At 35.6% G+C, this 12,325-nt stretch overlaps 1 protein-coding gene across 1 annotated transcript; it reads left to right on the top strand.

The window, feature by feature from the left end:
* The first annotated feature begins 2,842 nt into the window (after positions 1 to 2,842).
* Positions 2,843 to 5,173, top strand: LOC149955596 (uncharacterized). Its single transcript, XM_090166704.1, has 5 exons — positions 2,843 to 2,977; positions 3,082 to 3,694; positions 3,747 to 4,022; positions 4,425 to 4,693; positions 4,742 to 5,173. The coding sequence occupies exons 1-5, from the start codon at positions 2,843 to 2,845 to the stop codon at positions 5,171 to 5,173; spliced, it is 1,725 nt and encodes a 574-aa protein (XP_090022830.1).
* Positions 5,174 to 12,325: the final 7,152 nt, after the last annotated feature.

Raw genomic sequence — 12,325 nt, 5'->3', positions numbered from 1 at the left:
AAATATAAAGCCACACTCAAAATGGTCATTGGTTATAAGCCTCATTTATCACTCGGCGTCAAATAATCTATTCACGGAAATTTTAGGTTTGACGTCTTATCGTCAAAATGCGTCATATTTCTGCCAGTTAATTCCGCTAATTTCCAATCTTTAAGCAGTCTGCCTTCTGATTATTATTTTGGATTCGTATAATGATGTTTCGTTGGAAATTCGAAACTCAACCGAAAACCTCGACCAATAATGCAGATGATAACTGTTACTACATTGTACGGTGAAACCTTAGTCTTTCCTAGTTAAGTGAATTGACTCTAGCTTAAATTATCTTTTGGGATGTATATACCGCTGTAAAAGTACGATTTTATAATTTCTTTACTTACCAAAGCTGCTATCTTGAAAAACAGAGCTTCACTACTATTATTGTTTACCATCTTCATTTCTCTATAACCAAGACCAATATTTGTCAAGCATTGGATTAAAACTCGATGCTTCTCCTTCCGCGTTGAGTTTACTCCCTGCGGAATAGAGGAGCTTTTCAACGAGCTCTAGGGTTTTACCCTTTTTACCCTTTTCACGAAAACTTACTAAGGCTTAGGGGTGTAGGAAGCACTTGGCTCACGTGGCATGAAAGGCTTGCCACCTCAATCCTACGGAATTTAAACCTGGCCACCGGCAATTGGCTTCACAAGTAGGATTAGCTGCAGTAGTTGAATTAGGCCTGTTTGGTTCCTTGAATGTAAACTTATTTGATTATTATTATAGTTTATGAGCTTAAAATACTTTTCCCGATTGCAACTACTTTCAACTCCTTTACTAGAATTTCTTTGCTACTCATATATTTTTCATATATATCAATTTATATTAATAATTATTTACGTAATTGGGTTTTGCGCAGATTAGTCGTGTACAAATCTAAAGAAAACTGCACATATCATTAATTTAATTTACTTAATAAATTAAATAACTAATAATTAATAATCAGCACCAAGTCAACAGCCTACCTTTTCTCATTATTACTGTTAACGTTAACAAGTTTTATTGAGAAATTTACCGCATGACGTTGTAGATACCAATGTTTAATTTATATCATAGTTATTGTGAAATATACTAAATAACATTTTTATTATTTGAAAATAAGTACCCTTAATTAACTATTGCACTCACCATGGTAAATATTACAAATTATAAGTCTTGCAATTGTTCCGACTCATTTCATTGATTTTGCTCGAAGTTTCTTCACAATGTTAAATATTACAGAGCAGCTGTATATTGCTTTTGTTGCAGCGATAATCGTAGGGTACAATCTTAGGTCTGAAAACACCGAGGCAAACTCAAGGAACATTGATTTGAAATTAGGTAAATGTGGCGTTAGAAAATGAAAAAATTGAAGCCTTTGTATTACCGTTACTATTAAACAAACATGACCTAAATCAATATATAAAATGGAATTATAAATGTGAACTGGACTATTTAGGAATAAATCTAATTTACTGTATTTTAGAGCAAATAATCCTTGGTAAATAATACTGTCTGCGTGAAACACAAGAAACATTTCAAGAATACGACATCAGCATATTATAAATAACTTTAATATATTTTATTAAAGTGATAGTTGCAAATTGACTTGACTGATTAGAAATTAAGGCACTTGATATTTTTTGGGTTAATTGAATGATGGGCTTTAGAAAATGTAACTCATTTAACATAATATTATCGTTTAGTAACTTTAATATTAAAATTAAATATACGCCCAGCGCCCCTCAGTGGATCTTAATTGAAACAGGATTGGTCTCGAGCGTTAATTTTAATCTCGCCGTATTGGTTGCTTTAGGATTTGTCGACTGTTCTATGGTATGTTTTCTGGTAGCCTCTATCCCACCACTATTACTCAATCATAGGAAATAGGAATTTATTTATTCACAAAACGTGTTCTTTCAATAGATGCCAAGTATTTTTGGTTGTTAACCAAATTATCGACTTATTTTAATTACTCTTTTTGATCACAAATATTTCTTATGATTATATTATTATATATAATTTTTATATTAGTGCATTCTACTTAGTGTTGTCTTATTTGTTCAAAATATTAGGCCTTGCACAATGTCCCAAAAAAGTATCATGCATAGTTCCAGGATGTGAAAGTTCACACTTTACCTAAGAACTTAGAAACTAGAGCTTTATGGCTGGATAACATGGGGACAACAACTGGCAAAATTTTTGAGCGCTCCGAAATTTGTTCACTTCAATAACAACTGCTACGAACAATACCGTAAACCTCTTCACGCAATTGATTCCGAATATCTTCCACCTGCAAATCGCTTGAATACCATTCCCACTTCATTCGGTACTAACATTAGGAAAAGGTATCACAGTTCAATTCTAAGTTTATGAAACATTGAAATTAGCAAACAGCAACCCTAATACTGTTTTTACCGCTCCGAGGGGACAAAGTCCCCTAGGAAGGGTTATTTTAGGATGAGACGTATCGCAACTTTTCGTTTGATCGATGTCAAAAAGAATTAGGATTTTAAAAAGTATATAAATTGAGTTCAACTTAGGTCTAATATTTTGGTAAATATTAATTTTTATGAACCGACTGAAGTTTTCCTTGTTTATGAAAATCCAGAGACTACTAGTTGTGTGTCTGACCTTTTCGAGATATGTTGATTTATTGACTTAGCTTTTAAATGTAAATAAAGTCGTTTATTTTAACCATTGTGCTCTCATAATTCAATGACGCTACAATCCTGAACAATTCTGCGACAACTTTCTGGTGCCGAAACCCGGGATTGAAGACCAGAAACTTAGATTAAAGACTGTCCAGAATATTGGTCAAGTATAGAAGATGGCTGAAGATGGAAGATATGATTGCCTGCTACAAAGACAACTTGCAATCAAGACGCAATCGGACCAAGCGACGATTGAAATAGATCAAGGCCTAAGAGAAATTCGACTTGACTTAGATTTATTGGAAATAAAAGTATGCGTATTGACGAGGATGGGAGCTCCCTGGGAGAAATTAACGGATGACCTTTAGCCGATTACCACCAACAAACCACGGACAATCTGGCATTTATCTCTAAGATGGAAGATAGTAAAGCCCGAGCAACGAGACGAATCAAACAAGTGGATGGGGTTGTCAATGTCAACAATGAGCGTAATAATCGAAAATCACTGGTATCACGAGTCAATCTTCCAATCCTCAGAATTGAGAAATTCGACGGAAGTCCTGAACGATGGCAAGAATTCTGGGGGTCCTTCAAGGCAGCAGTTCATGACTTCGACGAAGCAGTGATGTCCAAGATTAACAAGTTCAGTTACTTAAAGACGCTGCTTGAAGGGAAAGCGACAATAGCCATTTATGGTCTAGGGCTTACAGATGGAAATTACGATGCAGCTCTCAAAATCCTCAATGATAGATTTGGTTGCACGGAATCGATCATCAATGGACATTATGACAAGCTACTGGATCTTCGACCGGTTTCGTCAATATCCGACCTGGTGGGACTACGTAAACTAAACGACTCCGTTGAAATTCATGTAAGAAGTTTGGAGGCTTTAGGCCGGGAAGCTCTTTCGTATGCCACCCTATTATACAGAGTACTGATGTGTACTCATCCGCCGGAGTTACGAGTCGACGTCAGTAGGAGAACGGGCAGCAAAATTCCTGATGTTGAAGACCTGTTTAAATACGTGGGTAAAGAGGTCGAATGCCGTGAAAGGGCTCAGTCAATCTGCCCCCCTGAAAGATAATGGAAATGATAGACCACATCGTCAATATCGAGACGCCCAATCAAGATTCGACAGAGTGCCAAGACATATAGCATCAGCCGCGGCTTTGACGGTATATGGTAAAGGAAAAGAAAATGATGATTGTTGTTTTTGTGAGTCATCAAATCAGAAACCGGAAGAATGCTCTCGTTCTACGATACCAGAAAGACGTCAACTACTGAGAAAGCAAGGCAGTGTTTTTATGTGTTTGGAGAAAAGACATGTCACACGCACTTGTGGGAAGAAAAAGGAATGTATACGATGTCCGCGCTAACATCACCTCTCCGTATGCGAAGTAGAAGAAATAGAATGTCAATCATGGAACAGAAATGAAATCGCTGGCTAATACCTCGGTTCAACTCTCTTTCGTTACCAACCAACTAGGAAGAGTCTATTTATAAACCGCCAAGGCGAAGATTGCAGCAGTGAAACCTGTTACTCAAGGACCTGTCTATCAAGTGCGATTCATTTTGGAAAGTGGGAGCACCAGAACGTACATACGGGAAAATATCGCAGAGAGACTCAAGCTTGAAGTTGTTGGAACAGAAGCCTTATCAGTTCATAAATTTGGGACATAAGGTCAAGTACATACAGTTAAGAAGATTCAAAGTGCCGTGCTACCCTTCAAGCCTTAGTAGTACCGTTTATTTGTTTAGCGTCGATCTCAGTACCAACGGGTTCTCTACTGGAATTGCAAGAAAAGAAATTGAAATTGGCCGATGTTGGAGGAAAATTAGAGACTGCTGAAGAAGCGAGCATTGGGATCCTGATTGGCGCAGAATGGTATTACACCATAGCAACTACAAAAATACTGAGACTGTCCGAAGGATTGGCGGCAGTCGAAACCATCCTAGGATGGACTATTTACGGAAAATCAACCATTACGGAGCTTACACCAAAGATAGATCAAGCCACGGCGTTAACGGTATCTACATAAAATAATCTTTCAACACAGATCCAGTGATTTTGGGAGTTGGATTCCATTAGCATCAAAGATCATTCAAACTCAGAGAATAATACCACGTCAGAGATCATCCAGAGATTCGAAGAAACCATAACTTGCAAGTCCGACCGGTATGAAGTTCATTTTCCCTGGAAAACTAGTAACGAAGATCTCCAGGACAATTTCGTAATAGCGAAAAGAAGAACAACTAACTTTCGTAACAACCCAGTCTTATATCAAGATTACAGTGGCATCATGAGAGAACAACTTGCCTCTGGCATCATCAAGGTTGTTGATGATCCGTTGTCGAAGAAAGATGGACCAATTTATTATTTACCGCATCGAGCTGTCATCCGGTCAACTAGTGAGACAACAAGAGTCAGAGTGGTATTCGATGCCTCGTCGTGTAAACAAGGAGCCTTATCACTGAACGATTGTCTTCACTCTAAAAAACAAATATAAAATATTTCTATATTTAAAATTTAAAATATTTCAATTTCAATTTTAATTTTTGCAATGTTCAGAAATTAAAAAAGGATGTAAACATTTATTTAATTATTTATATTTTCTTAATTTATTTATCGTTTTGTTTTATTTATAATTTATTATTGATTGCAGTGTACCAGGTAAATATCATTACCAACAATGAAACACAAATGGTTGGTAAGTCGAGCGAAACTTTGCCTCTTCAAGCATCATTCATTTCGCTCCTGAAAACAGCCACTATTCATTCCACGGAATGTTTGTGAGGCTCGTTCTTGCGTTTTCTTCATTTCAAAGATAATTTTATGATACAAACGGAGAGGGTACATCCCCCTCCTTAAAACCAAAGCTGGGGAGCCCTCTGTGAAATCAATTATGTTTGGATCAACCTATGCAATGGTAGGTGTAGTATATATGATCTTTATCAAATTTGATGTATTTTAGATTATTTAAATTTTTTTTTAGAATATGAAAATTGCCTGTGAATACTCAGTGGAGTCTCTAAGTGAAGGGATAAATAAAACAATGTTGGAGCTAGTTGAGAGTCCAGTCCCCCTCTGTTCATGATGATAAGAAAGTGGATATTGATAATTATATGAAATGCAGAAGGTTTGGGTAATTAATTGAATTGAATGTTTGCGAAAATTACATAAAACCATAAGGAACTTGCTATCGCTAATCAAACACCTAAAGCCAACTTGTCACTTCTGATTTTTTTTGTCTATACTGGAAAAAAAGTATTAAATCATTGGATTAACCAACTTGACAGGAGAATATGTAAGCGTACTGGGGAAAACATCTTCTTAAACCAAAATTACAACGCGCCATTAAGGCCCATTATCCTTATTTCATTAAGTAGTGTGGAAATAGAGATTTTCCCCTGATTTTAATTAGCCAAATTGGAAGATCAAGTATTTTATTCGAAGTATTTTATACAAATACGATGACGACTCCATTGAATAGATCGATGCTAAAATTCCCTGGATGGCTAGTGAGCTCGGATTTCTGACACTACGCAGCTTTGTTGCGTTGATTTTTATGCGCTGATAATTAAGGCGAAACTAAAATAGATTATATTTAATTAGAAAACAAACTTTATTAAATATATGTTCAACAGTTCGAATGACAATAAAGACATCTTGAAACAATTAATAGTTAAAGTAGAACAATGCTAAGGAGGCAGGAGTGCAAGTGAAGAGAACAAGCAGCTATGAAATGGTGCAGAAAATACCTGCCTCTGCTAGCTGTTATATACTAACCAACAAGATGGTGGCGCCATCACGCGACAAAATCGTGAACTACATTTGTAAGCAAAAATGTGCTCATTAGTAACTGAGTAAGTATTATAAAAGTAGTAATGCCAAAGTAACTTGAACAAATAATGTTAACCAACAAACTTGGGATAGGATGGTAATTGTATTGCCCCATAGCCCTGATGATTCATTTCACAAACCTATAGACTCTAGCCCAATAGATGTAATGTGTTCGGTAAGCGATCAATGCAAACATTGTGAAACACCTGAGGCTGGGTTATACAGCTCCCATGCCCATTTTTTCCCTCCACGGATGGTATTTCCCTATTTCGTCGCGTGTTATCATTGGGCGACACTTTCCTCAGATACACCTGTAAACAAAACTACCTTTAATTTGTGTTTCAAACGTTGTTAAGTGTCATAGAATTGCTATTCTTACAAGTTAGCGTTGCCTTGTCGATCACGAGCTGCGGCTTCATTCTGCAAATCAATGTTTTCACTAGGCACGTCATCATCAACATCTCCCACTGGCGCCAAAGGTTCAAATTGAAATAGTAATACACTAACAAGGAGACGACCTGAGGTGTAACACACCGATTTTGTTCAAACTAGGGGGTTTGGTAGACCTTCATGTTAATTGCAACACCCTAAAGGGAAATGTCTTAATAAGCAACCGTTTTGGCATGAACCAAAAATGTTTCTGACAAAACAAATAGGAAATTTTCCCATTGAATATAACATGGGAATCTGACCAATTTTAAGGGTACCCTCTGTAAAAATTGTAATCAATTTCGAAATTTTGTATTATTTTTTTATTTATATTTTCTATTTTAACGTTTTAAAAATATTTAATTTTTTTGTTACACGGGGTACCCTTAAAATTGGTCAGATTCCCATGTTATATTCATGGGGGAAATTTCCATTTTGTGTTGTCAAAAACATTTTTGGTTGCCATGGCAAAACGGTTGACTATGGAGACATTTCCCTTTAGGGTTTTTGCAAGTTACATGAAGGTCTACCAAACACCCGAGTTTGAACCAGATCGGTGTGTTACACCTAGGGTCGTCTCCTTGTAATTTAAATTTCATTACCAAGGTCCATATTGTCGTCTTCGTCTACTTCTGAATCTTTTTTTTTTCATCTTCGTCTATAACATCTGAATCGTCCGATTCATTCCGAGATTAATCCGAATAAAATGTCATCTTCACTATCACTTAAAGCCATTTTTGTAACCCTAGTTCTACACACCTGTCCGCCTCGAAGCGGTTTTTACGGAGAAGGAATTCTCGGCACGCGAAACGCAGGGAAACTACGATAGAACGATTCCGTTTTTCGATAGGAAATTTTTCGTTTAAGGCACTTAAAACCGTCGAATTTATAGTTTGTTGTAACCTAGCCAGTTTCGGGAAATGAGAGAGCTGGACTTTGGGGACGTCACCAAAGTTGCAAACGTTCCAGCTCAAAATATATTTATTTTTATTATTCCAAGTTAACTACGATACTAAAAGAAATAAAACTTTGAATTCGGGTATTTAAAAAGTTTCTTCGACGATTTTTACTAAAATTAAGGTTAGGGCAAAAACTTGCAGCTATCGCTTTAAGAAATGAAAATCACTTTTGAAAAAGTGCCTGATAAACATTTATTTAATTAACGACGCGACGTGATAAAACTCCATATAGGCATATGATTCGTATTTTAGAATTAATAATTTCAGTAAAATGAGCGTTAATTCCCGAAACGTCATCTTTGCGTTCGGATGTCTGATGGGGGTGGTTCGGTTTCCCCTTCCATAAAAACTTGTTGCGGTTAACGTTAATAGTTAGTGTAGGGAGCTGTTGCCTCGCGTGTCTTGAAGGGCTTGCCACCACCTCCTATCGTAACCCGGCCACCTGAATTAATGGCTTGTAAAAGTCGGTTGATGACTTAGGCCTAAGGTGGTGCCTTGGGTATTAGCCTAGCTGATTATTGTTGGAGTTCGGGAATAATAACTCCGCGTATGACAGTATACCGCCTCATTTTTCAGGTGAGACAACGTAAATCTCTTTAATAATAATAATAATAATAATAATAATAATAATAATGATGCTTTATTGATTATGTTTAGAATTTACAGCATAAGTAGACTATAAATTTTGCTTCGTCTAGGTCGTAAAACAAGAAATATAAAAATGTCGTTGTTGAACATTTGTGAAATCTTTTCTAGTGCAGCAGTAGCATGCCTTAGTCTATCGCGCTAGGTAAGTTACACTAAATTGAGTTAGACCGATAATTTATTTGGTGAAATAATATTTTGAAAATAACTCGTCCTGCAAGAACACTCTACGCACTTAGCAAGAGTTTGTTCGTACTAATTTCTTTAGAGACCACATAACCGTGGTACTGACATCGTGAATTTCCTCGCTAACCATCTTTGGAATCTGGATATATTAGCAAGTAATTGGAAATGGTCGCTTACTTATTGCCAGCTTAGAATTCCCGATTTCGTTCTCAAATTTCATTAATGTTAATTAATCCGAAGCTGTTGCTCTTTTTTCTTTAACCCTTTGTTAAAGCTATTATACAGGGTGTTTGATTTTGATCGGAATAGTATATTCAGTGAATGAGTAGAAAGAAGGGAACTATGTAATTGAAAATTTAAAACGTTTTTCAAGTTTTAAAAAAAATTGCTGTTTTGACGAAAACTGTAATTGGAATATTGAAGAGCATACTTAAAAATTTACAAGTAAAGTTGTTTTGGTTGAAAAGACCGATTGCCCGCGAATATTTGAGGTAAAATTTTTCTTTTGAATTTACAGCGTGTCTGGCTAATTTGTAGCTTATCAGCATAACATATTTCAATAGTTTCAATGGAAATTATAATCTTTGATTTCATATATTAGATAATTCACATAAAGGGTTCTAATATACCATCGTTTTCTGCGATACATGTTTCCGCATGATCGAGCGTCTCTTTAAATGAGTGCTAGATCATAACGAGAGTGAGCAGACGGCAAGCTTCAATCACCCTTTGGCGTAACTCGTCAAAGTTTGTCACGGGCGTCTGGTGTACGAGCGCCTTGATGAAGTTCCTCTGAACGAAATCAATATAATGATAATGTTATCTGCCTAGGTTTTATAACTAAGGTGTTATTACACTTGAAATTTAATAATGCGTTCAATGCAACTAAAGTATTGACTTTGGTAAAATGTATCTATAAACATTGTTTGACAAATCATCTTATAATAGTTTTTGGCTATGAAATATGCGTTATAGCTAAGAAATTATAAGGATAGTTTTCTTTGCCCATTTCCAAACCAACTTAAATTTTTCAAGTCGTAGTGGGACTTCAACACAAAACAATCTTTGCACATTTATTTTTCAATTTTAATAAAAAGAAATGATGTACTAATAAAGATGTAAAAGGCATTGACTGAGAAAAATGCGATTAAAAGAGAACTAAGGCTTTTGAAAACGATGAAGTTGTTCGAATTTCTTTGATCCAAAGAACGTTTCGTGCGTTCGACTTCGTCCATCATATCTTTGTCCCATTTTTCGAGGATTCCAACATCACGTAATTGGCTGATGCTGAAAAACCAAACATTTGTTTCGTAAATTTTTCAATACAAGACCAAGCGTAGTTTTAATTACATGTTGTTAATATATTTTCCAATTCTCCAGTTTTTCTGCAAAATCACCACAGTCGTCTTCGGAAAAAATGATTCTTCGACGTGGTAAATCTCCGTGTACAGCTTTCTTTTCAGAATCGAAAATTTTGTTCTTTTCGTCATAGCTAAGTACGCCAAATTTTCATGAAGAATTTTCTTTAAAAAGTCATCTTTCCGTTGGAGAGTAACAACCATTTTTGAAATATATTCTGGAAGCGAAGGTGAAAACTGAAAATGTTTACGAATACTGATTATATTAATTTGTTCCAATTTATATCTCAAGTATTCTTTGTTTAAGATCTAAACTCACAACTTTTACTTATTAACCGCTATATTTACTACCGCAATGTAGTAGTTTGGCGTGTAGTACTACCAAAATACACAAAATTCAATTTATCTAATATATATATTTTAACAAAGAAATATTATATTCCCTTGAAATATTTCGGTTTGCTATTTATAGACTTAGGGATTTGTATGAAAAGGAGACTATAGATTATTTAATACAAACGCTGGTTCACTAAAAATTGAGCTACAGCTATGTTGAAATCGTTTGGCCAAAATTTATTTATTGTGGGGTTTATCCAACGTAGTGCACTACCACGTACCCAGGCCAACGGCTATTAAGTCAGCCTTTAAAAAGGGATAGCTTTCTTTGCGCATTGCACAACCCATCTTCTAGTGCTGGATATTAAGCTCCGATGAAACGTTATCCCTTTCTCGACCCTAGGCGAGTTATGCGCCGGGGCTTTGTGACATCGCGCTCTACTTCTGATGGGCATTTAAAACCAGCTACTCCTGATCGACTAACTTCCGTCTCTCGGAGAGCGCCCATGGACGTTCTTTAAATGGGGAACTAGACAAAATAGGACAAACATATATAAATACACATATTCCAAGTATTATCCTACCACCGATGAGACCAATTTTTCACGTGAAGACATTCTAAATTTGTCCAATAATAACCAATGGAGCTAAAATAATCCTCATGATAATATTGTGGCGACTCACCGAGAGCAATTACTTCTCAAAGTTTTGTGTGACATTGTCGGAGAAAATTTAGTTCCCATAGTTGGACCCTTTCTCCTAGCCTTAATGGACAGTCGTTGCTACGATTTCTTCAAGATCCTTAACAGAGCTACTGGAAGATATTCCCTTAACAACTAGAGGGCGAATGTATTTATTTCACCTTATACTCTATTTAGTGGACTTTAAACTAAATTATATATCCCATATAAAAATATTGTTTATAAAAGCTGTAATTTATGTTATTGGTCAATTTACAAACTATCCAATCAACGATAGGGACTGCTATAAGTACCGCGGTTTTGATTTCGATGCTAGCGACTTCTGTTAAGAAAAGAGCTTTCCCACGTCGAGCCACCATTTGCTTTAATTTTACCGTAATCTATGTATGGAGCTCAGCTTTTCTCGTGCGGGAAGTAGATAAAGGCTTCGTCACACAACTAGCCTGGAATTCAAAATCAGCCAATCGTACTTGCAATATATTTGCAGTGTCCGAACCAGCAAGTGATGATGGAATATAGCGCCGGTCATTAAAAGCTTGTATCATTTGTTCCATTGTGTGAATGAGAGGCTCTTTTGATTCGATACTGGTGGACGATGTCAGGTTGCAATTATAAGCAATCTGACACAACTGAAATAAAACCAAATACGCCCATCTCCGAATACGAATCACCTCGTTCATCTTTTTACACGATTTGAAATAGAAATACATGAAAATGTTGTATATGTATTTTATAGAAAGAGCAAAACGTATTTCGTTTGAATTGGGCTTACTTTTGAAAAACGACATCGGATTATTTTGAAATTCAAAAGAAGTAATGTGACCAAAATAATCAACCAGACCTAAAATAAATATCATTAGTCCCAATTTCAACATTAATTTTAATATGAAAATAATATTAATACTATAATTAAATAGTTTAAAATTAAAAAACTCGATGTTTATCTACCCAAAAGGAATTTAATAAAACATTAACGTCACTAAACTTACTCTTACCAAAGTTGTATTCTACTGTAAAGTTTTTAAGCATTATAATAATTTCATTATACATTATCAATCGTAAATCAATTTGAAGGGGTTCGATTCTTCCATGGAACCGATATTAAGAAATGGTTTAAATTAAAATATTTGTCTTGAACCTTTTTAAGAATTTTGTTTAAAACTTTAAATTGCAAAATATATTTAAATTTATAGCATGTGTGTGC

This window comes from Leiobunum rupestre, chromosome 2, assembly GCF_980474605.1.
Source record: "Leiobunum rupestre chromosome 2, qqLeiRupe1.1.hap1, whole genome shotgun sequence".
NCBI classification, from domain to species: Eukaryota; Metazoa; Arthropoda; class Arachnida; order Opiliones; family Sclerosomatidae; genus Leiobunum; species Leiobunum rupestre.
This window is presented reverse-complemented; position numbering and strand designations above follow the sequence as displayed.